The sequence below is a fragment of the Salmo salar genome, chromosome 26 (genome assembly GCF_965601325.2).
Source record: "Salmo salar chromosome 26, fSalSal1, whole genome shotgun sequence".
Taxonomy (NCBI): Eukaryota; Metazoa; Chordata; class Actinopteri; order Salmoniformes; family Salmonidae; genus Salmo; species Salmo salar.
In genome coordinates, this window is record NC_138316.1 from 38,669,477 (window position 1) to 38,696,195 (window position 26,719).

General features: G+C 46.5%; 1 protein-coding gene across 1 annotated transcript in view; it reads right to left on the reverse strand.

Annotated features, from left to right (window-relative positions):
• Nucleotides 1–1,607: 1,607 nt before the first annotated feature.
• chsy1 (chondroitin sulfate synthase 1) overlaps nt 1,608–26,719 on the reverse strand; it is a 96,308-nt gene continuing 71,196 nt past the window's right edge. Inside the window, exon 3 of the mRNA XM_045708938.2 lies at nt 1,608–5,831. Within this exon, the coding sequence (XP_045564894.1) occupies nt 4,236–5,831 (1,596 nt within the window). The 3' untranslated portion in view covers nt 1,608–4,235. The remainder of the gene's footprint in view (nt 5,832–26,719) is intronic.

Here is a 26,719-nt window from a genome sequence, read left to right on the forward strand (position 1 = left end):
TCAGGCACCAGGTATGGATGCCTGTACCAGAAGTAACATAACTCCATGACTCCTTCAAAGAAATAAAGGATACCTAACCTAGTCAGTTGCACAACTGAACAACTCAAATACTTAGGGTGGCAGGTAGTGGTTAGAACATTGGGCCAGTCACCGAAAGGTTGCTAGATCGAATCCCCGAGCTGACAAGGTAAAAATCTATCGTTCTGCCCCTGAACAAGGCAGTTCTTTGGCCGCCATTGTAAATAAGAATTTGTTCTTAACTGACTTGCCTAGTTAAATAAATGTAAAAAAAAAAAATGGAATGCATTCAAATGAAATGTGTCTTCCACATTTAGCCCAACCACTCCACCTTAATCAGTGGAGGAGCAATTGTTGCTGGGGGTTAACTGCCTTTCTCAAGTGCATAACGGCAGATTTTTTACCCCACCTTGCCAGCTCTGGGATTTGAACCAGCGACCTTTCGGTTTCTGGTCAAACACTCTTAACCAGTAGGCTACCTGGCTCCATATAGCTAGTGGTCTAGCAAACGTCTGGAAAGAGTAAAAAACATCACTTGCCACCTTAGAAAAGCTATATTTCTGAGAGGGAGATTCTTTGTGAAGAGGACAGAGCACAGCGTTTATCTGAACGGCCCGAGACTGGGTCTCTCCTCTCTGAGTTCTAGAAGCCACAGGATGTCATACGGCTGCTTTCTATTAAAGCTCACCACATGCTTCATAGAGCTAGGCCTCGGAGATCAGCTACAGCCATGATTCATCAGTTGTGTTGCGTCCCAAATGGTGCCCTATTCCATATGTAGTGCACTACTTCTGACCATGGTACATAGTGAACTACTTTTGACAAGCGCTCTATGTAGGGAATAGGGTGCCATTTGGAACATAGGCTTAATATTGTCCTGGTTTCAGTTGTCTCTCAGAGGAGATTCAGAAAACAAACTCTAGTCTCCTCCAGGCAGCCTCACTCCAGGGCACTTCTGTCCACGAGAACATACAGTACACTTTGATAATACATTTACTCCTAAATAATAATAAATAAATTGATTATGTTGCTTTTCTAGATGTGCTCAAAGCAAGAGCAAAAGTCTCCCCATCCACTATTAACGTGATGCACGGGAGCCGTTTGGCCCCAGAAAGCATTCCAGTCATCAGCTTTCATAATGAAGAGGAGTGTTATTAGGAGTCAAGAGATGATTATGTGGCCATGATGTTATGAAGCCAGGTTGGGAATTTAATACACCAGGGTTATCATGAGTATTCATATGTTTTCATATGATTTTGCAAATAATAAGCAAACACTTATGCTGAGCAAATCTCTTGTCCAGGCCCATTTATGGTAGCCTGGTCCCAGATTAGTTTATGCCATCATATCAACTCATTGTCAAGGAGTTGACATGATAGAATATACAGATCTGAGACCAGGGTACATTTATGGATCCTACTGTAATTTGTCACATTCAAGCTCTGACAGTCTGACAGTTATCACCAAAGTTAGAACTACTATTGTTATGTCTTGACGTGCCTTGCCTGTAAAATGCAACTGTCATCATTTAAAATGGCCACATTGTCAATGAATGCTTATCTAAAACAAGTACACCACCACAACAAAAGCATTTTTGATAAACATTCTTCATTTTATTTCTTAAATATAAAACCTTTCCCAGTTGGACAGGGCTGAATGAACAACAGAAATATTAAAAAGCCCCAGAAAACCAAGACTATTATGGTAGAGCACAGTTGGCCCTCCTGCTCCAAGTGTAGCTGACCCGGTCTTCTCTTGGGCTTAAAGACTGTGTGGAGTAGAGGAGACCTTTAAACTTGAACCCAAAACCAGGGGCGTGCTACTGCACAGAAGACATTCTCCTAAATAGACAGGGACCAGATAATTCATAGAATTATAATTCATTCTCAGAGTTCTACACTGAACAAAAATAGAAACGCAACATGTAAAGTGTTGTTCCATGTTTCATGAACTGAAATAAAATATCCCAGAAATGTTCCATATGCACAAAAAGCTTATATCCCTGTTAGTGAGCATTTCTCCTTTTCCAGATAATCCATCCACCTGACAGGTGTGGCATATCAAGAAGCTGATTAAACAGCATGATCATTACACAGGTGCACCTTGTGCTGGGGACAATAAAAGGCCACTCTAAAATGTGCAGTTTTGTCACAACACAATGCCACAGATATCCCAAGTTTTGAGAAACATGCAATTGGCATGCTGACTGTAGGAATGTCCACCAGAGCTGTTGCCAGAGAATTGAATATTAATTTCTCTACCGTAAGCCGCCTCCAACATCGTTTTAGAGAATTTGGCAGTATGTCAAACCGGCCTAACAACCGCAGACCACTTGTATGGCGTCATGTGAACAGAGTGCCCCATGGTGGCGGTGGGGTTATGGTATGGACAGGCATAAGCTACGGACAACAAACACAATTGCATTTTATCGATGGCAATTTGAATGCACAGATATATCGTGGCGAGATCCTGAGGACCATTGTGAGGCCCATTTCATTTAAGGTATCTATGACCAACAGATCTGTATTCCCAGTCATGTGAAATCCGTAGATTCATTCATTAATTTAAATTGACTGATTTCCTCATATGAATTGTAACTCAGTAAAATCTTTGAAATTGTTGCATGTTGCATTTATATTTTTGTTCAGTATAAAAATCAGATTTCATTCTAAGAGTTCTATTCTAATTCATTGTACCAATGGGTGCTGAGAAGGTTCTGGAATTCACTCCAAGAGTTCTAAAATGATTTAGAATTCCTTCCAGTTCTATGAAGGAGCACAGCATTCCCATACCTTCCCCTTCCTTTGTTCCCATACCTTCCCCTTCCTAAATCTGGATGACTAGTTTGATATAGGCCTTAGATTCCTCATGAGAGCTAGTAAAGAGCTGGGCCCAGGACGGTGCTCCCTCACTCACTATACCTCTTAATCTACGGTACATGTCATGTTTGTGCCTGCACCTCCTAGAAAACAACATGACATACAACACCTAAAACACACTGTGCAAAAACTCTTTGGTAATCAGATGAGTTTGAGAGAGAAACAAAAAGAAAATGGAAAAACAACACTATCCAACAACAGATGGGTATACCATTTTTCTAATATACATATTCCAACAGTCAGGTAACAGAGAATGGAGACTGCAAATTCAATAAATTAGACAGCGGAAGAAGAATTGCAGATATTAAATCCAGCAGTTGTGTTCACAGAAGTAAATAAAAAGAAAATCTAAAATCAATGGAAAAAAACAACAGTGTTATTCTGTATTATAAACAAATAAAAAGGAATCAAAATGGCCCTTTAGTCTTATTTCAAATTGCTTTTCATCTAAGTCAACCTTTTTCAATGATGAAATGTTTGTTCATATCAACCTCCTGTAAACATTCACAATCAAGAGTCCAGTTCCATTTAGAGCACTGCTGGTCTGAAGAACGTCCGTCTTCTCCACGCACAAGACAAACGCTACACCTTTTAAAGAGCTTGTACATGCACATCACTGAGGTACACATAATATAACCCTTAATATCACCATATCCCCCATACTCTCTTTATAGATCATGTAGTTCCCAGACACTTTCGCCCAAATGGGATGAATCTGGTGGACCAACGCATCAAACTTGGCCTTCGTTAGTCAATACAGAATGACTGTGAGAAACTCCTGGCGCATTGGCTTAATCTACCAACCAATCATCTCCCATAACACGCCTCACAGTCGTGTGATTTGCTCAAATTAAATGACGACAGGTACTTTACTCAGTAGGTCACTGCCATAGAATTCTATGGTCACTCCCACTAAGGCAAACTTTGAATTGTTGATATCCCAGGCTTATATGTGCAACAACCTGGGGACAAGGTTACTGTACAAATAACACAGAATGGTCTTTATTACTAGACTGGTAGAATAAGACATCAGAGCACTTTGTTCTTGCTACCAGAGTTATGGTAGGCTCATCCAAAGGAATATTCATCATCAATATTCTTTATTTTTCAGCATTAATTAAAACATCTTCTACAGTCACGTTTGTCTGTCAGTTCAACGTTCACGTTTTCTTAAAAAAAGCATATTTCCAAAATATATCCATGTAAGTCTTTTTTGTTTCTGTAAAAAATAAATTAGGTAGTTAAAAATGCTGCTAAGACAAATGGGAAGAGGGAAAGACACCCAGGCCTGGGGGACTCCACATACTGGTTTATGTCAGTCCTGGCCGGAGTGCTTTCTCACGCTGTCCTGAGGGATTCGTTATTTGAGCTCCCGACCTTCCGGAAGCCGTGGTCGTTCTTCTCGAGCCACAGTTCAGCCAGCTGCTGTGTCGAGCCGTGCGACGAGGCTTTGGAGCCCAGGCACATCTTGTACTGGTTGGGCTCCAGGTTGGGGTCGCACACTACTGGATGGTGAACGTGTACGATCCCCGGGTCCGTGCTCCGGAACAACCGGATCCCTGATTGGACAAATTTGTTAAAGAGGTCCACGTCCTCCAAGCCCCACCCTTGGATGGAGGTGTCGAAGCCCCCGGCCCCGACCAGGTCGCCCTTGTAAACACAGACAATCCCGAAGCCGTAGTGACGCCACAGACCCGTCTTGGCGGTGAACACATAGTGGTTCTCACTGGGCACCTTGCCGGCGTAAACCACCTTGGGGTCGTACTGACTGAAGATGATGGGGAAGTAGGTCTGCTCCCCCAGGACCGTATTACCCCGGCACCTCTTGAGGAAGTCGGTTGTGAAGAGCAGGTCCACGTCGCAGTAGAAGAGCAGTGAGTCGTTGGAGAAGTGGGCCGAGCCCACCTCCAGAGCCAAGGCCCGGGAGAAGGAGCCCGACACGGGCTGGATCTCCATCTCGGCACGGGGGTACTTGACGTGGTACTCCCTCATCAGCTCCACCTGCTTGACCCGCTCTGTGTTGTTGTCGGTGCTGAAGAGGAGGATGAGCAGCTTGACGTTCTGGTTGGGGATCAGGCACACCCGTTCTAAATTGGCCATGAAGCGGACAAAGATGTCGTAGCGTCCGGATAGCGGCACCAGTATGTTGACCTTAGGCTCCTTCGGCTCCTTCTGGTCCTGGCTAGAGCTGGACAGCTTGAAGGGCACGAACATCTTGAGGGAGTTGGAGAGGAAGGACAGGGAGTCAGAGTCCTGGTTGATGCTGCTGGCGAGCACCTTGGCGTCCATCTCCTCTTCCTCTCTGAACTGGATCTGGCTGAAGGTCTGCTGGAGGTAGGCATGTCTCCTCACCGGCACCGTCATGGTCTTCCCTTTGTGCTTCTTGTAGAGGAGCAACAGGTCCAGCACGTACTCCGCCCCGTACATGGGGTTGACCCGCCGGTAGCCGTACTGGATTTCCTTGAAGTCGATCACCCGTCCCCGCGTCTTGGCGTTGGCGTTAATCATCTCCATCACCTGCATGATGATGTCATCCAGGGCCAGACGCTGGGAGGAGTCCATTCCCCGGCGGGGGGGTTGACCGTCAGACGAGGAGAACAGGTACTTGCCCGTCAGGAACTCCCACTCCAGGACCTCCTCGCGGAGCCGAGGGTGGAACCTCATGAAGGACGGAGGCATGCCCAGCTGCAGGTCCTCTCGGCTGGGCTCGGCTGCCCCGTAGCGGCCCATCTGGACGATCTCACGGTGGAGCTGGATGGTGCGGTGGCGGAGCTGGGCAATCTTGCGGCTGAGCATGTAGCTGTGCAGGCGGTACTGGTAGGGCGGGTTCTTGTTGGGGTGCAGGGTGATGGCCCGGTGGATCTTGCTATTGTGGAGGTCGCGGATGTATCCCTTCTTGTTGGGCTCGTAGTTCTCGTAGAACAGCTGCTGCATCTGGGGAGAGAAGAGAGGTAGACAACGGCTGAGGTTACATCAATAAACTACATATGGCACAATAGAACACTCATGCATTATATAGACTAGGCCCTTTATGGGAGTGTACAAAAGCACAACGCATACAGAGAGCCCTCTAGGACAGAAAACATTCTGCCCTCTAAAATGCGAAAACAGCAAAAAACAAGTTGCACAACATAGCTTGAGCCTGTACTTGTATACTGCTCCACTGAGGATTTATTAAGATGGATGTCTATATGAACGTAAACTCCTGCAGCCCAATAGAGATGTTATTTTTATCAGACGTCCTGCAGCTAATGCAAAGTGCAAATTAGAACAGGCTGAAGGAATGCCTTCTGGAGGTGAGCTCTGAGCTTACAGAGCCCTCAAATATTGACCAGGGAGCGGGTAAGCCTCGGCGGTTCGATGAGTGTTTACTGCAAACCTGTTGAGGCTTTACAAACCTAATGTTCCCCCAATCACAGGGGGCCGTGTGAGTAAACTTCGGGACAGCTGCTGAGGCCCCTATTGGCAGCGACTCAAGCGTGGCCAAGAAGGAAGGGTCTGTGTTGTTGACCAATCCAATGAAGGGAGCCCTCAGAGGTCTATTTGCGAAAGACAGACACCGCTCAGAAAAAGGCCTCCAATTTTGAGAAGGACGGCTCTGGAATGCAGCCACAAACCCACTCCCCTGGGGGAAAGGCAATACACAGAATCGGACAGGACCGGTACAGAGGCCAGGCCTGATAGTTTTTTGAAAGCGATACCTAACTAGTGTAAGTACGGCTGGTCACAAGAACTCACTGAATAAGTCTCTTTGCTTTTCCATGGGCTCTGCCCCTGCCTTCCTGCACCTAGGAGGAGTTGGCACGTGGAAAACCATAAAATCAAGCAGTCTATTATCAATGGAAATCTTAAGCAAACCCCAAGCTTTAGAGTGTGAGGGGTCAGGTAGGCTATTACATCAGAACCAAGAGGGCTATCGCATGGCAGCCTTCCACACATTTCTTTAATGAGCATATACAATAAGATGTAGGAAAAAGACTGTGCTGCAGTAGTCAGCCCCTACACGTGTCCATGTTTCACTGGTTCTGAGAAGTGACTGGCAAATAGCCCTGTTTGGACACCAAACCATCGGGTGCATCTTTATAATATAAAGTGGCTTCCTCTCTATCTCTCCTTCCCATCATCTCCTTCCATACTTTGGAGAAGTCAGTGACATGGACAGTGTTCATCTACTTTCAGATGTTTTTAGATTTCCTCTCCTTCCCTTTTTCTTGGAGGGGTGGCCAAATGAAGATCTCCTTTGCTCTGAGAGGTAGCTAAATGAAGATCTCCTCTGCTCTGCTCTGAGAGATGGCTAAATGAAGATCTCCTCTCCTTTGCTCTGAGAGGTAGCTAAATGAAGATCTCCTCTCCTCTGCTCTGAGGTAGCTAAATGAATTTTTAATTTTTAATTTTAAATTTAAGATCTCCTCTCCTTTGCTCTGAGAGGTAGCTAAATGAAGATCTCCTCTCCTTTGCTCTGAGAGGTAGCTAAATGAAGATCTCCTCTCCTCTGCTCTGAGGTAGCTAAATGAAGATCTCCTCTCCTTTGCTCTGAGAGGTAGCTAAATGAAGATCTCCTCTCCTCTGCTCTGAGAGGTGGCTAAATGAAAATCTCCTCTGCTCTGCTCTGAGAGGTGGCTAAATGAAGATCTCCTCTGCTCTGAGAGGTAGCTAAATGAAGATCTGCTCTGCTCTGAGAGGTAGCTAAATGAAGATCTGCTCTGCTCTGAGAGGTAGCTAAATGAAGATCTCCTCTGCTCTGAGAGGTAGCTAATTGAAGATCTCCTCTGCTCTGAGAGGTAGCTAAATGAAGATCTCCTCTGCTCTGAGAGGTGGCTAAATGAAGATCTGCTCTGAGAGGTAGCTAAATGAAGATCTGCTCTGCTCTGAGAGGTAGCTAAATGAAGATCTCCTCTGCTCTGAGAGGTAGCTAAATGAAGATCTCCTCTGCTCTGCTCTGCTCTGAGAGGTAGCTAAATGAAGATCTGCTCTGAGAGGTAGCTAAATGAAGATCTCCTCTGCTCTGAGAGGTAGCTAAATGAAGATCTGCTCTGAGAGGTGGCTAAATTAAGATCTCCTCTGCTCTGAGAGATGGCTAAATGAAGATCTCTTCTGCTCTGAGAGGTGGCTAAATGAAGATCTCCTCTGCTCTGAGAGGTGGCTAAATGAAGATCTCCTCTGCTCTGAGAGGTGGCTAAATGAAGATCTCCTCTGCTCTGAGAGGTGGCTAAATGAAGATCTCCTCTGCTCTGAGAGGTGGCTAAATGAAGATCTCCTCTGCTCTGAGAGGTGGCTAAATGAAGATCTCCTCTGCTCTGAGAGGTGGCTAAATGAAGATCTCCTCTGCTCTGAGAGGTGGCTAAATGAAGATCTCCTCTGCTCTGAGAGGTAGATAAATGAAGATCTCCTCTGCTCTGAGAGGTAGCTAAATGAAGATCTCCTCTGCTCTGAGAGGTGGCTAAATGAAGATCTCCTCTGCTCTGAGAGGTGGCTAAATGAAGATCTCCTCTGCTCTGAGAGGTAGCTAAATGAAGATCTCCTCTGCTCTGAGAGGTAGCTAAATGAAGATCTCCTCTGCTCTGAGAGGTGGCCAAATGAAGATCTCCTCTGCTCTGAGAGGTGGCTAAATGAAGATCTCCTCTGCTCTGAGAGGTAGCTAAATGAAGATCTCCTCTGCTCTGAGAGGTAGCTAAATGAAGATCTGCTCTGAGAGGTGGCTAAATGAAGATCTCCTCTGCTCTGAGAGGTAGATAAATGAAGATCTCCTCTGCTCTGAGAGGTGGCCAAATGAAAGGAAGAAGATTAGAAGGAGCCACTTCAGAGTACTGAGACTTACCCCAGCAGGTAGGCCAAGTCGGATTGTTCTGAGTGCCCAGCTGTGAGGCAGTAGACATCAGCACTGCTGCGAGCCAGCCAGTCAGCCAGTCAGGATGTTTACCTCCCTCTCTCCCATGGCTTCCCCATCATTACCACCTCTAATGACCTGACTTTTGTCTTCCATGTCTCCATCAGCAGTTAAGACTCATTAGAATGATTTTTCACAGTCATTAAGCCTCCATAACACACCGCTCACAAGCCTCACATCAGCACACTTTCATCTAATCACCCTGAATGGCTCATTAAGAAATAAAAGGAAGAAAAATATAAATGGTAAGTTATTGCTGTGAGTTTTAAGCCTTGTGTCACACACAACCACATCAAGCAGAGCTTTGTGAAGAAGGTGGAGAAGCCCAAGCTCAGTGATGGACAGATAAGCTAAGCGCTGAAAAGCATACCATGTGTTTTATGCCAGGTTTTAACAACCTATTGTATTCAGACTTTCTGTGTTCAAACGCTTCAAAAATCTGTGCTTGACTGAGTTCACATGTAACCAATGGAATGGTGCAAACCTAGCCCATCTGGCACTCCAGGCAAGCTAGATCAAACACTTAAAGCATTTGAAATACATCAAATACTGGTTGAACCCAGGTCTGATTGTAGTAATCTGTTGTGATCACGACAACTGGTGGAAAAGCAGAGGCATCGGAATAGACGGCTCGGGAACAGAAGACAAAAGGTTCCCCAATATACAACCGTCTCTTCAGGCACTTCATCAGGAGGAGATCCTATCTGGACACATTAAGACGACAGCTCAGTGTTGTATCCTATCTGGACACATTAAGACGACAGCTCAGTGTTGTATCCTATCTGGACACATTAAGACGACAGCTCAGTGTTGTATCCTATCTGGACACATTAAGACGACAGCTCAGTGTTGTATCCTATCTGGACACATTAAGACGACAGCTCAGTGTTGTATCCTATCTGGACACATTAAGACGACAGCTCAGTGTTGTATCCTATCTGGACACATTAAGACGACAGCTCAGTGTTGTATCCTATCTGGACACATTAAGACGACAGCTCAGTGTTGTATCCTATCTGGACACATTAAGACGACAGCTCAGTGTTGTATCCTATCTGGACACATTAAGACGACAGCTCAGTGTTGTATCCTATCTGGACACATTAAGACGACAGCTCAGTGTTGTATCCTATCTGGACACATTAAGACGACAGCTCAGTGTTGTATCCTATCTGGACACATTAAGACGACAGCTCAGTGTTGTATCCTATCTGGACACATTAAGACGACAGCTCAGTGTTGTATCCTATCTGGACACATTAAGACGACAGCTCAGTGTTGTATCCTATCTGGACACATTAAGACGACAGCTCAGTGTTGTATCCTATCTGGACACATTAAGACGACAGCTCAGTGTTGTATCCTATCTGGACACATTAAGACGACAGCTCAGTGTTGTATCCTATCTGGACACATTAAGACGACAGCTCAGTGTTGTATCCTATCTGGACACATTAAGACGACAGCTCAGTGTTGTATCCTATCTGGACACATTAGGACGACAGCTCAGTGTTGTATCCTATCTGGACACATTAGGACGACAGCTCAGTGTTGTATCCTATCTGGACACATTAGGACGACAGCTCAGTGTTGTATCCTATCTGGACACATTAGGACGACAGCTCAGTGTTGTATCCTATCTGGACACATTAAGACGACAGCTCAGTGTTGTATCCTATCTGGACACATTAAGACGACAGCTCAGTGTTGTATCCTATCTGGACACATTAAGACGACAGCTCAGTGTTGTATCCTATCTGGACACATTAAGACGACAGCTCAGTGTTGTATCCTATCTGGACACATTAAGACGACAGCTCAGTGTTGTATCCTATCTGGACACATTAAGACGACAGCTCAGTGTTGTATCCTATCTGGACACATTAAGACGACAGCTCAGTGTTGTATCCTATCGGGACACATTAAGACGACAGCTCAGTGTTGTATCCTATCTGGACACATTAAGACGACAGCTCAGTGTTGTATCCTATCTGGACACATTAAGACGACAGCTCAGTGTTGTATCCTATCTGGACACATTAAGACGACAGCTCAGTGTTGTATCCTATCTGGACACATTAAGACGACAGCTCAGTGTTGTATCCTACTGGCCTGGCGCAGCCGGGACCATCTGGCCAAGGACGACAGCTCAGTGTTGCCCTATCGGCCTGCGCAGCTCGTGGCCCACGGACACATTAAGACGACAGCTCAGTGTTGTATCCTATCTGGACACATTAAGACGACAGCTCAGTGTTGTATCCTATCTGGACACATTAAGACGACAGCTCAGTGTTGTATCCTATCTGGACACATTAAGACGACAGCTCAGTGTTGTATCCTATCTGGACACATTAAGACAACAGCTCAGTGTTGTATCCTATCTGGACACATTAAGACGACAGCTCAGTGTTGTAAATGTAGAATTAGTCATGCCACTGTCTCATCTTCCCTTCCCTGCTAACTCTTTATCTCCTAGCCTCCATAAAGTCAATATGGACGCCACTCCAAACAAAGCAGAGGGAAAACAAACAGAGCTATCAAGTCCATTACAAGAGGGCAACGCTATCGCAGCGCGACTAAATATCCCCCCTGAACAAACATGTAGTCATTGTGGAACGATTGCATTCGGAGACAGGTGATACAATTGTCTTCCTTGGACCGCGCTACTTGGGCCTAAATCAACACATTACGGCTGGACGGCAGAACCCTGCAAAGTAATGTGAGTAGATATGCACTCTGGGGTTGTGTCCAAAATGGCACCCTATTCCCCATGTAGTGCACTACTTTTGACCAGAACCATATGGGACCCTGGTCAAAAGTACTGAGCTGCATAGGGAATAGTGTGCCATTTGGGACACTGGCTGGGTAAGTGGCGGTTCCAGTCTGGCTCATGTCGGGGCTAGTGCTGGCTAGCGTAGGCTTCCTCTGGAGTTGTGCGTAAACTGAGAGCCAGTTAAATCTGTGATGAACATACAGCATGGCCAAGGGAAACACCAACGGCAGACACCATCTGCTATTTAACCAATATTACAAGGGACAAGTTGTCTGAAATCACCATTAAGGGGTGAGAATAGAGCCAGGTTGGCGTTCAGAAAACTTCTCAGGTGTTGGAATGTGAAGGGCTGTTGGAATGCCACTCGGCTTGAGGGCAACTCTGTGGGAAATATATGCTCCTCTGATCAGCAACCATCAGGGGCAGGAATGTGACTGGAAAAACTCAGGCCCTAGGCAACATGCAGGTATTATTAGGTCATTAGCATTAGTTGGGGGGACAGGGAATGTAGGGAATAGGGTGCCATTACGGAAGCAGTCAGAGAATCCCACAGTCTAGTCTATTGCTGACACCAGTTGAATCCCACAGGGAAGACTGGAGGGCAGTAACCTAGTCTATTGCTGACACCAGTTGAATCCCACAGGGAAGACTGGAGGGCAGTAACCTAGTCTATTGCTGACACCAGTTGAATCCCACAGGGAAGACTGGAGGGCAGTAACCTAGTCTATTGCTGACACCAGTTGAATCCCACAGGGAAGACTGGAGGGCAGTAACCTAGTCTATTGCTGACACCAGTTGAATCCCACAGGGAAGACTGGAGGGCAGTAACCTAGTCTATTGCTGACACCAGTTGAATCCCACAGGGAAGACTGGAGGGCAGTAACCTAGTCTATTGCTGACACCAGTTGAATCCCACAGGGAAGACTGGAGGGCAGTAACCTAGTCTATTGCTGACACCAGTTGAATCCCACAGGGAAGACTGGAGGGCAGTAACCTAGTCTATTGCTGACACCAGTTGAATCCCACAGGGAAGACTGGAGGGCAGTAACCTAGTCTATTGCTGACACCAGTTGAATCCCACAGGGAAGACTGGAGGGCAGTAACCTAGTCTATTGCTGACACCAGTTGAATCCCACAGGGAAGACTGGAGGGCAGTAACCTAGTCTATTGCTGACACCAGTTGAATCCCACAGGGAAGACTGAAGGGCAGTAACCTAGTCTATTGCTGACACCAGTGTGACAGGTTTGGTACAGGCTGGGACTAGCCACTCACATCTCTGGCCCATGATAAAGGAGCGCAGCACCAGACCTGTGTCTGTTGTGTGTGTCTGTTGTGGGTCTGTTGTGTGTGTCTGCTGTGTGTGTGTCTGTTGTGTGTGCATGTGAGAGAGACAGCTTGCGTGTATGTGTCTAAATGGTGCTTCATTCTAGGTGGCCAGTTCTGGTATATTTCAGCTCAGAGGTGCAATGTTCCATTATGGTCCAATGACATTACCGGCTCTCGCTGTCAACACACACGCCCCTGCTGCAGAGAGATAGCTACCATCCACCTACCTACAACAAGAGAGGGGAGCTGACCAGCCAGAGGGGAGAGGGAGAGGGAGTGGAGCTGACCAGCCAGAGGGGAGAGAGACAGAGAGGAGCTGACCAGCCAGAGGGGAGAGGGAGAGAGACAGAGAGAGGAGCTGACCAGCCAGAGGGGAGAGGGAGAGAGACAGAGAGAGGAGCTGACCAGCCAGAGAGGAGAGGGAGAGAGACAGAGAGAGGAGCTGACCAGCCAGAGAGGAGAGGGAGAGAGACAGAGAGGGGAGCTGACCAGCCAGAGGGGAGAGGGAGAGAGACAGAGAGAGGAGCTGACCAGCCAGAGGGGAGAGGGAGAGAGACAGAGAGGGGAGCTGACCAGCCAGAGGGGAGAGGGAGAGAGACAGAGAGGGGAGCTGACCAGCCAGAGGGGAGAGAGACAGAGAGGAGCTGACCAGCCAGAGGGGAGAGGGAGAGAGACAGAGAGAGGAGCTGACCAGCCAGAGGGGAGAGGGAGAGAGACAGAGAGAGGAGCTGACCAGCCAGAGAGGAGAGGGAGAGAGACAGAGAGAGGAGCTGACCAGCCAGAGAGGAGAGGGAGAGAGACAGAGAGGGGAGCTGACCAGCCAGAGGGGAGAGGGAGAGAGACAGAGAGGGGAGCTGACCAGCCAGAGGGGAGAGGGAGAGAGACAGAGAGGGGAGCTGACCAGCCAGAGGGGAGAGGGAGAGAGACAGAGAGTGGAGCTGACCAGCCAGAGGGGAGAGGGAGAGAGACAGAGAGAGGAGCTGACCAGCCAGAGGGGAGAGGGAGAGAGACAGAGAGAGGAGCTGACCAGCCAGAGGGGAGAGGGAGAGAGACAGGGAGGGGAGCTGACCAGCCAGAGAGGAGAGGGAGAGAGACAGAGAGTGGAGCTGACCAGCCAGAGGGGAGAGGGAGAGAGACAGGGAGGGGAGCTGACCAGCCAGAGAGGAGAGGGAGAGAGACAGGGAGGGGAGCTGACCAGCCAGAGAGGAGAGGGAGAGAGACAGAGAGGGGAGCTGACCAGCCAGAGAGGAGAGGGAGAGAGACAGAGAGTGGAGCTGACCAGCCAGAGGGGAGAGGGAGAGAGACAGGGAGGGGAGCTGACCAGCCAGAGAGGAGAGGGAGAGAGGGGAGCTGACCAGCCAGAGAGGAGAGGGAGAGAGACAGAGAGAGGAGCTGACCAGCCAGAGGGGAGAGGGAGAGAGACAGAGAGAGGGGAGCTGACCAGCCAGAGGGGAGAGGGAGAGAGACAGGGAGGGGAGCTGACCAGCCAGAGAGGAGAGGGAGAGAGACAGAGAGGGGAGCTGACCAGCCAGAGAGGAGAGGGAGAGAGACAGAGAGTGGAGCTGACCAGCCAGAGAGGAGAGGGAGAGAGGGGAGCTGACCAGCCAGAGAGGAGAGGGAGAGAGACAGAGAGTGGAGCTGACCAGCCAGAGAGGAGAGGGAGAGAGACAGAGAGAGGAGCTGACCAGCCAGAGAGGAGAGGGAGAGAGACAGAGAGGGGAGCTGACCAGCCAGAGAGGAGAGGGAGAGAGACAGAGAGAGGAGCTGACCAGCCAGAGGGGAGAGGGAGAGAAACAGAGAGAGGAGCTGACCAGCCAGAGAGGAGAGGGAGAAAGGGGAGCTGACCAGAGTAAAGAGTAAGAGTAAAGAAAATGGGCAGAAGTCCCAGGCAGTAGAACACAGGACAGAGGAGAGGAGTCCCAGGCAGTAGAACACAGAACAGAGGAGAGGAAAGGAGTCCCAGGCAGTAGAACACAGAACAGAGGAGAGGAAAGGAGTCCCAGGCAGTAGAACACAGAACAGAGGAGAGGAAAGGAGTCCCAGGCAGTAGAACACAGAACAGAGGAGAGGAAAGGAGTCCCAGGCAGTAGAACACAGAACAGAGGAGAGGAAAGGAGGAGAGGAGTCCCAGGCAGTAGAACACAGAACAGAGGAGAGGAAAGGAGGAGAGGAGTCCCAGGCAGTAGAACACAGGACAGAGGAGAGGAGTCCCAGGCAGTAGAACACAGAACAGAGGAGAGGAAAGGAGGAGAGGAGTCCCAGGCAGTAGAACACAGGACAGAGGGGAGGAAAGGAGGAGAGGAGTCCCAGGCAGTAGAACACAGGACAGAGGAGAGGAAAGGAGGAGAGGAGTCCCAGGCAGGAGAACACAGAACAGAGGAGAGAAAAGGAAAGGAGGAGAGGAATCCCAGGCAGTAGAACACAGGACAGAGGAGAGGAAAGACACCATTATGCAAGCGTAACTGGCCCCTTTGTGCTCGAGTGTTGTCTGTCCAAAGTGATTTCCCTGCCCGCCTATCCTCCCCTCACACCTATGGCAGCCTCACAATAGTCTATCCTCCCCTCACACCTATGGCAGCCTCACAATAGTCTATCCTCCCCTCACACCTATGGCAGCCTCACAATAGTCTATCCTCCCCTCACACCTATGGCAGCCTCACAATAGTCTATCCTACCCTCACACCTATGGCAGCCTCACAATAGTCTATCCTCCCCTCACACCTATGGCAGCCTCACAATAGCCTATCCTCTCCTCACACCTATGGCAGCCTCACAATAGTCTATCCTCCCCTCACACCTATGGCAGCCTCACAATAGTCTATCCTACCCTCACACCTATGGCAGCCTCACAATACTCTATCCTTCCCTCACACCTATGGCAGCCTCACAATAGTCTATCCTCCCCTCACACCTATGGCAGCCTCACAATAGCCTATCCTCTCCTCACACCTATGGCAGCCTCACAATAGTCTATCCTCCCCTCACACCTATGGCAGCCTCACAATAGTCTATCCTCCCCTCACACCTATGGCAGCCTCACAATAGTCTATCCTCCCCTCACACCTATGGCAGCCTCACAATAGTCTATCCTACCCTCACACCTATGGCAGCCTCACAATAGTCTATCCTCCCCTCACACCTATGGCAGCCTCACAATAGCCTATCCTACCCTCACACCTATGGCAGCCTCACAATAGTCTATCCTTCCCTCACACCTATGGCAGCCTCACAATAGTCTATCCTCCCCTCACACCTATGGCAGCCTCACAATAGCCTATCCTCTCCTCACACCTATGGCAGCCTCACAATAGTCTATCCTCCCCTCACACCTATGGCAGCCTCACAATAGTCTATCCTCCCCTCACACCTATGGCAGCCTCACAATAGTCTATCCTCCCCTCACACCTATGGCAGCCTCACAATAGTCTATCCTACCCTCACACCTATGGCAGCCTCACAATAGTCTATCCTCCCCTCACACCTATGGCAGCCTCACAATAGCCTATCCTCTCCTCACACCTATGGCAGCCTCACAATAGTCTATCCTCCCCTCACACCTATGGCAGCCTCACAATAGTCTATCCTCCCCTCACACCTATGGCAGCCTCACAATAGCCTATCCTCCCCTCACACCTATGGCAGCCTCACAATAGCCTATCCTCCCCTCACACCTATGGCAGCCTCACAATAGTCTATCCTCCCCTCACACCTATGGCAGCCTCATAATAGTCTATCCTCTCCTCACGCCTATGGCAGCCTCACAATAGCCTATCATCTCCTCACACCTATGGCAGCCTCACAATAGTCTATCCTCCCCTCACACCTATGGCCTCCTCACAATAGTCTATCCTCTCCTCACACCTATGGCAGCCTCACAATAGTCTATCCTCCCCTCACACCTATGGCAGCCTCACAATAGTCTATCCTCCCCTCACACCTATGGCAGCCTCACAATAGCCATGAAATTGAGTCTCTGAAGGGATACGGATGTGTACCCTTCAGCAGTATTGTGACACCAGATTACTTTTAGTGTGTGCATCCCAAATGGCACCCTATTCCCTATATAGTGCACTACTTTTTAACAGAGCCATGGTCATATAGGGAATAGGGTGCCATTTGGGACACAGTCCAGATGACTTCATTGTGACACCAGACGTATTGTCATGCAGCAGCAGCCATTTGCCATTAGTGGACAAGCTGAAAGAGACAGTCTAAAGATCAATAGATCTTTGATGTATAGAGATAGCATACTGGAGACAGCATACTGGAGACAGCATACTGGGGGGTGAATGCAGTGGGCTGTAGCCATAAAGATGACAGAGCCTTTCTCTGCAATGGCTGCTTCCATGACATGATTTGGGCCAAGTGAGCCCTCTATCCAACTCTATGGCTGTAGCTATAGAAATGAATGCTGGACAGCAGAGTTGGATCAACACCATTTCGTGTCTCTGTAGGAAATGATTTGAAATTTGATTCATACACAGAACACTGCCCAGAGTGCATTTCTGTGAGTTGGAATTGAATTGACTCCAACACTATTGGTTTAGTGCATCTGCATACTCAGCTGGGAGAGACACAATCCCCAAATTCCAAAGAACTGCGATCGCACAGATGTCCCAGACAACAGATTTCCTCAACTGCTCATCTAATCAGAGACATCAAAGAATCTCATCTGAAGATTCTACTCCTGGTTTAGTCTAGTCTAAATATTTTTACGAGCCTAAAGAGAGTGTGTTTCTGGTGTGTATTGCACACATGTGGTCGACTACTGTTCCAGTCATCGACTGAGATTTACACATCTGCTTTTCAGCCATTAGCGCTTTCTGGTTTGCCAACAATTAATTCAACCATGTTTCCTTCAACTACGACACATCTGAGACACACAGACGATAAGATGAACAACTAGCTGGATTCCTCTAGCGTTGTGGCTTCATTTCCCTGCTGTAGCTTCAGAGGTACTCAGTAACACTCCACTAACCATCTAGTTATTATCTCTCGTCAGTAGTCTTCTCCCTTCAATAACTAACAATCTGCAGTCAGCAGAGGAAGAAAGGAAAGGAGAAGGGAGTGGTTCTGGTTTGAACCAGGAAGAGAGGAGAGAGGTCCTGAGTTGGACCAGGAGGAGAGAAGAAAGAGAACGCCTCATTTGAATAAAACACCACAAGCCAACATGCAGTGGCTGTGTTCCAAATGGCACCCTATGGCCCTGGTCAAAAGTAGTGCACTACATAAGGAATAGGGTGCCATTTGGGACGAAAAGACAGTACAGAGTAGTGATATGGCATTTGTGGCCGATACCAATATCCGATATTTTCCTTGCCAAAAACCCGATACCGATAACCGATATTTAACATTTTCGCAGCCTTTTAACCATTCTAGTACGGTTAAATAGTTAACACACACACATGGACGCAGTGGTCCAAGGCACTGCATCTCAGTGCAAGAGGCGTCACTACAGTTCCTGGTTCGAATCCAGGCTGTATCACATCCGGCCGTGATTGGGAGTCCCATAGGGCGGCACATAATTGGCCCAGCGTTGTCCGGGTTTGGTCGGGGTAGGACGTCATTTTAAATAAGAATTTGTTCTTAATTGACATGGCTAGTTAAATAAAGGTCACACACACACCAAAAAGTTATTTTGTTGGCATTTACGTATGTCCCCATTACCAGTAAAACATCATCAGAACCTATTTCTTTCACTAACTTGCTGTGCTGTTTCATTGTTCAGTCGTTTCATTCTCAACCAGGATTTCTATGTAAAACCTGTTTGGGTTTTTGCGTGTCAAAAAAGATACACGTTAAATAACACTATTTGACGTGTCAAATAAGCTTGTTGACCAATCAGGACCTGAATATGACTGCACGTCACAAAAATGTAACTAGTTCATACATTTTTTACGTAATTATTACACAAATCACTTGTATTTCCTATGTCAATGATTCATCGATACGTATGCTATGATGTCGGTAAAGTTGTCTCGCGCACCAACAGTTCTGGTCATAAAAAAATGGATGAAAACAATGTTCTTCCCCAAAAACATAGCAAAACAATAATCTGTTTCAGTAGCTATCGTTAGCTAGCTAACTATATAGCTAGGTGTCATTATCTAAAATAACCCTAATTTATAAGACGGTTATTACTTGATTAATGGTGGTCGGACCCATCTATGTTAAGCTAGCCACAATAAGGATTAGCCACAATAGTGGACTATGCGGTTTGCCTTCAAAATAAGTCATTGACAGTGATGCAAATTAATACAAATAGTAGAATTCTGCCATAATTGAATAGATCATGCTAAACGAGGTTGGAATGTTATATAAAATCAACAAAAGACAATAATTTGTTAATTTGACAAAATCTGTTTAAATCACACTGGATGTATTATACTTTAGAATTACACTGGGGGCATACTTATTTCACTGTACAGCCTTACCTATGGATTGTGGATCAATGACATGGGGTATCAGTCTACTCAGTGACACCCAGAGAACGTAGCTCTTATTGCGGGACTCTGAAACAACTGTGAATTGAGCCGCATTTATTGTCAACCTGTGTGTTTTGAACACTATTCCCAAGGAAAAACAATACTGCGTGGATGTTTGAGTCTGATAACTCTGAGGTGGACGTTGGGAAAAAATATATTGGGTATTGAGTAGAATGTTACCCCCATTTCATTGATCCCCAATCCTTAGGTAAAGCTGTACAGTGCAATATGAATGTCAACACACAATAGGCTGACTGAGGAGGTGATTTCACAGTCACAGTCCCGCGATAAGAGCTACAATGCTAATATTTGCGTAAACTCTTCACAGTTGTGTTCTGTGGGTGTCACCGAGTAGACCGATACCCCATTTCATTGGTTCACATTTCAACATTGTTTAACATTATCTAGTTTAAATATGGCATGATTCCACCAATTATAACCTTCTGCATCACTTTCAAAGAGGTACTGCTATTTTTAAGGCCAACCGCAAATTCCACTATTGTGCCTTATTCTTATTGTGGCTAGCTTCACAACACATACCCGGTCAGGTCGAGCCTTACTAGCCAGATGAAGCTAGCTGGCTGCTTATAACGTTAGCTTTGGGAAACAGGGTTAAGTAGCTGGCTAGCTATTTATTTTCATGAATTGAAGTTAAATTTCAATAGGCGAACAACGTGGCTACCTAGCTAATACTTACTCACAAAGACTCCTAAATCATTGCTAAGAATAGTGAAAATGACTGCAGTTTCTACTGGTTATTGTTTTCAGGCTGGTTGTACTGGCGAAGCTAGGTACCAAGCTAAAGCCAGCTAGCTACCCCAGAAGTTGCGGTCGAACAAATAATACTTTATTATCAACGCGGGATTGTAAACACATCGTTCGTGGCCGGTGTTTGTTTGCAGACTTTTTTGTACAGCTTTGACAGTACTACTGATAGTAGTGGTGGCGCTTGGCTTGCACGTGCAAATTCAGAACACACAACATTCTATAATAGAACGGTGTTATTTGACGTGTCAAATTAAAAGATTATTTAAATGCATAAAATAGTGTTATTGTCAAAGTGTTATTTGACGTGTATCTTTTTTGACAGGCAAAGACCCAAACGGTGTTCCATAGTATGTTCTGAGCTAATAGCAGTGATGCTATTACTGTGCAACTCAGGTAGGGTAACATCTGAACAATAGCGCACTTGGTAATGTTAATGTGTACTGGTGCTCGACCAGTCGCGAAAGCCAACATCACCCACGACAGAGAACGGTTGATTGTCAAGGGCAATGAATTCCATTATCTTGGCGTTAATGGATTTCGCTTCCTTCAAATGACTGTTCGACTTGTTGACTGCTCGATTGACACAGCAGACATTGTGGGCTAGGTTAGGAATGCTGTGTTGCACGTGTAGCGCAACATTTTATGTGGCGTCATTACGTCATGTACCTACGTTATATAGGTATGCACGTCAGCTTTGACGTCGCAGTTAAACTAGACATCGGGACAATACCGATGTTGGCATTTTTAGCTGATATCGGCTGATTCCGATATGTTCACCGATATATTGTGCATCCCTAGTACAGAGAAGAGTAGAGGTTCCAGGTCAGGATATTACAGAGGCTGCAGTCAGGATATGAGGTTAAGGCCCAGACCAAAGCCGGACAGACTCCAGGACAGAGCCTACAGGAGAATACTCTGATCTCTGCCAAAGGACTGGACACACCAAAACATCAATCAAGTCATTAGAGAGAGGCCTTTGGTTCCGTTAAAATGAGAATAAGAAGGCATAATGTCATATTTAATCTAGGTCTGCAAAGAGGTGCATGTCGAGGTCTTTAATGGCATAGATTGTGATGGTAGAAGTGTCCCTAGCTGAGAACCAGCCTGTTTCTACATTCAACCAAGCAAAACACAAGGCAGAACATGACACAGCAGGAGACACTCTAGGATAGGCTGTCAAGAAATCAGGACTTCTACAGAGTTGTTGTAAAGCATGTCCAAAAGATTAGTCGTCTAATGTCTTCCAGCATTCAGCCTTTCAGTAGAAGATGCCCAGTCATCACTCCTGTTCTCCCTCACCACCCTGTCACACACACACACACACACACACACACACACACACACACACACACACACACACACACACACACACACACACACACACACACACACACACACACACACACACACACACACACACGGGGGTGGGTTTTACAGGTGATTCAAATCAGTGAGCGTTATCCTTACAGCTTTCCAGGTGACTACCAGAGGAAGTAAATAACAAAGCCCAGAGGATGCCTGGGCTTGTGCTAACATGTTACCTGTAGCGCTCTGCCAACCAACGCACTATACTACAGGTCTCTATCTCAGAGAGAAATCTCAATCTGACACACAGGAAGATCCCTCACAGATCAAATTGTCCCTCACAGACAAAGGTGTGTGTTTAAGAAATTGAGCAGAGTGTGCAGGTCCCATTCTTACTATGTAAACAGTCCTTTGATAGCTTGGTTACTTCAACTGCAAAGTAACACTACTCAATAGAACGGTAGCAACAAACAGAAACACATGATCGAGGCCTTGCATAGAATCTCCCCAAGCTCATGTCCCAAACACACACACACAAACACAATTCATAGCCTCCATTCCGCGACCTGCGTGCTAGCCGATTTAATCGAGTTAACAAGTGGCTGTTGTGGGAAATTAGCGAGGCACGCCAAAGTGATTAGCCTGGTAGAGTGTTGCTATTGAAAAAGACTTCAGTACGGCTGCTAGTCACCTCTACAGTAATCCCTGGGCTGTCCCAACACAGCCTCCTTCCCTACTAAGCATACACACAGAGTATACAAAACATTAGGAACACCAGCTCTTTCCATGGCTTAGACTGACCAGGTGAATCCAGGTGAAAGCTATGATCCCTTATTGATGTCACTTGTTAAATCCACTTCAATCAGTGTAGATGAAGGGGAGGAGACAAAATATTTAAGTGCCTTTGAACAATGTATGGTAGTAGGTGCCAGGCGCACCGGTTTGAGTGTGTCAAGAACTGCAATGCTGCTGGGTTTATCACACTCAACAGTTTTCTGTGTGTATCAAGAATGGTCCACCACCTAAAGGACATCCAGCCAACTTGACACAACTGTGGGAAGCATTGGAGTCAACATGGGCCAGCATCCCTGTGGAACTCTTTCAACACCTTGTAGAGTCCATGCCTCGACAAATTGAGGCTCTTCTGAGGGCAAAGGGAGGTGCAACTCAATATTAGGAAGGTGTTCCTAATGTTTTGTACACTGTGTATAACTACTGTTCAGCTAATGCTGGGCCCTCTCCCAATACTAACACAGATTCCTAGTCTTCTTTCCTACAGTACCACTGTAAATCTCTTGCAGTGATCCCTACACGGACCCTGTCCCAACAATCTAAAAACAGCCTCTTCTCTTCGTCTCCTTTGTGAGAGTTTTCAGATGCAGGCAGGGTAGAGTGTTGGAACTGTGCTGCAGGCCTGAATGGACATCAGTCACTGAGCAGAGGTTTTTCACACATGCCGCTTGTAATATTTCGATTAGACTTGATGAGTTCAGCCAATGGGACTACATAGCTCTTCTCCAGACAAAATGTTTGTAATTTTACCGCATTCGAAATCAGTTACAGGGGTTTGAGAACGTACTGCTTCATCCCTTATGCTCTTTCATTTAAAGTGCACAGCTCAATAGACAAACAATAACACCAGCTGTTAAATGCAATGGATGACATAAAGCTAGGCAAAGGTCAATATTGACCCTAAATACATCTTTGTGATGGCTCAAAGTCACCAGCAATCATATCCTGTGGACTGAATGCATCCTTCATTAAGCTCAAGGAGAGCGTGCACAGAACAAGGTAATACCATCCTAAAGGGACTGAGTGGTGCAGACCTAATACCATGGAGCAGAGAAAAGTTACGTTTGGCCAGATTGACTGTTTAAACTTGTGACTCATTTGATTTTGATTAGATTTATTAAGATCGCCATTAGCGACAGCTAGTCTTACTGGGGTCTGACACAAACTGACAGGAGGGATAGGCTAGATTTGCTGCATACTGTTTTCACCTGTCAGTCTGTCACCTCCTTTCAGATCAGTGGGAAATAATGAAGGTACGGAGGAAAGGAAGGACATTTGACACCCCTGTTCAGAACGCAGCACACCCCAGACGTCCATCTTGATAAGGGCCTTGTCAGTCAGTGTGCTGCCATATGAGTTAGGTTCCGGTTATTCTTGGGAGCACTAACGAGGGGTGGAATCTGAAAAACTGCCATTAGTTTGGCCCAGCGCTATGCTGAGGACAACGACAGGTCTGGGTGGGAGACAAGATACAGCAGAAAGGGTATTTTGTTCCCACTACCATCGACATCCCTCTATCCAGATGTCGTCTTTCCCTAATGTCCAGGGCCTAGAGGGAGAGGTGGGGAGTCTATAGCCTGGTCCCAGATCTGGGTGTGCTTTAGCAAACTTCTCCAACTACCCTTCGTCATGCCTTCTAGTCAGAGGAGTTGGCCAGAAATCACATAACAGATCTGGGACCAGCCTAGCAGAGATAGGGAAGGTTGACAAGTAACAACAAAGTGAGGTTACAATGGAATTCCTGTACTCCCTTTCCCCAGATATTCAATTTAGTTCATCTTAACCACAGGGTAGAGTGCTGTAATTCCAAAACATGACGGTTAGAAAAGGGAAGGGGATTCTGCAGGGACAAACCCCAATGAAAGACAGGAGTCATCAGCTCCTTCTGGTTTTCTTGTCGTTGCCATTCTGACAGCTTTTCTCCCACTCTGTAGTTGAGCAAGTGGGGAAATGAACACGTTGGTGACCACAGGCTCACAGTGCCTGCCAGCCAGCCAGCCAGCCAGCCAGCCAGCCAGCCAGCCAGCCAGCCAGCCAGCCAGCCAGCCAGTCTTCTCTCCAGTGTCTCTACTGTTTCCTTCACCACAGCTCTAATTCTAAATCTAAAACAGACAACACCCTACCCAGGCCAATACATGGCAAACTTGTTTTGAGAGTTAGGATTTTAAAAGCCTCCATGTTGGCACCAAAAGTTCAAAGACAACTGCTTGTAGTCAGAGTTCTGAATTAGAACGCTATTGTCATAAAATGTTTGGTGCCAACAGTTTTGCAGGCCAAGCCCAAATGCATAGATATATCAGGGTATTGGGACAACCGGATCCTAACATCAATTGACCTTTCCTCCCAATTGGTTAAGGTTAGGATTAGGGGAGGATAATACAATCCTAGATATGTGCCCTAGACCCGAAGCAGAACATAATCACAACATCCTACCAAACCTGGCTGGCCAAACCCACCATGAACCAATTCTGCCAAGGTGACAACAATGCCATTTCCCAGTTGCTTTGAATGTTCAAAATCATAGTGTAAGAACACTTTTAAAACCTCAAAGGATAAGATGATCCAACTTTCTAAATGACTCCTAGCTAGTTAGCTGTTCAGCTTTCTAAATGAGTCCTAGCTAGGTAGCGGTTCAGCTTTCTAAATGAGTCCTAGCTAGGTAGCGGTTCAGCTTTCTAAATGAGTCCTAGCTAGGTAGCTGTTCAGCTTTCTAAATGAGTCCTAGCTAGGTAGCGGTTCAGCTTTCTAAATGAGTCCTAGCTAGGTAGCGGTTCAGCTTTCTAAATGAGTCCTAGCTAGGTAGCTGTTCAGCTTTCTAAATGAGTCCTAGCTAGGTAGCTGTTCAGCTTTCTAAATGAGTCCTAGCTAGGTAGCTGTTCAGCTTTCTAAATGAGTCCTAGCTAGGTAGCTGTTCAGCTCTCTAGCACATTTACTAATGTATTTGTAAACTATTAACAAGCTAGTTAGCTATCACATGATTTTGTCACACTGTCAACTGAATAGTTAACAAGCAACACGATATGCCAAATAAGTCTAAAAACCACTTGAGGGCAAATCAATTCAGACAAGTCACATGGCCAGGAATCAGATTTGTATTGGACTTCAAACCACCTACGAAGGTGGTTTGAAATGTGGCTTGAAATATCCGATTTCATGTGCTTTTTGACAGTTCAGACTGCAGGAAAAAGAACAGATTCGGATCAGATAAGCAAATGAATAGAATTGGAGTCACGTCAAACTGTCAATGTGAACAAGGTGGCTCATTTCATATTGAGAATAAGATTTGCCTGTCTGGGCCATTTTCCCCATAGATATGTAGTTTACAAAGCCATTATGGTATCCAAGGACGTCGTTAGAGATATGAGAGTTGCGGGGGCTAAATCGTATGCCAGTAAGAGTGGGCCGATTTAGGATACAGGTGGCAAGGCAAGAAAAACTAATCAATCTCTAATCTTGTTCCATGGTGGCTATCAGGTACATTAAAGTCAATACAATGGAACAGTTATCTGGCTTAGCTCAAGCTGTGGCCTCCACCCCCGAGCTAGGCCTTGACAAGCCTGGGACTCTCCTGATATCACATGCCCACACATAACCCCCTCCTTGGGACAGAGCGGCCGGATATCCCTGGGTGGCTGGGAGACTCCTGATAGCATATTCAAACATGCCGGGAGAGGTTTGAAAAAGCACAACATGTACAATGGACCTAAAATAAGCACCTCGTGGCTATGTGGAGAAGAGAGGAGTCCATTGCATTGCTGTGCTCCATCTTCAGCATACAGTTCACGTTACACTAAACCAACCCATCTGCAGATGTAGAAAATCTAAATCAAATCACATTTTATTTGTCACATGCACCGAATAGAACAGGTGTAGACTTTACCGTGAAATACTTACTTACAAGCCCTTAACCAACAATGCAGTTCAAGAAATAGAGTTAAGAAAATATTTACTAAATAAACTAAAAAGTGGAAAAACATTACAAGAAAAAAAAGTAACAAGAAAATGACATTCAAATACCGGGGCTATATACAGGGGGCATCGGTACCGAGTCAATGTACGGAGGTACAGGTTAGGCGAGGTGATTTGTAAAGTGACTATGCATAAGTAATAAACAGCGAGTAGCAGCAGTGTAAGGTGGGGGGGGGGGGGGGGGGGGGGGTCAAGGTGATAACCGCGGCATACAGAGAACCAATTGTCTCGCTGTAATTAGGATACCAAACAGTGGTCTTACAGACTTATACATACAGTCGGAAAACGATAACCTCGGCATAAAGATACCCCATTGTCTGGCTGTAATTATGTCTCAAGACCTCTCACTTATTCTTTAATAAAGTCAGAATCGCTCCTAGGAGGAGTGCTGAAAGCAGCCCCCTAAAAGCCTAGTGTTGAATTTCTACTCTTGGCACTGGACCAGCCACAGACAAAGCGCTGTTAACTGCCAAAGAACGGACAGAAAAATGGAATGGGCAGAAAGAGGAAGAAGAG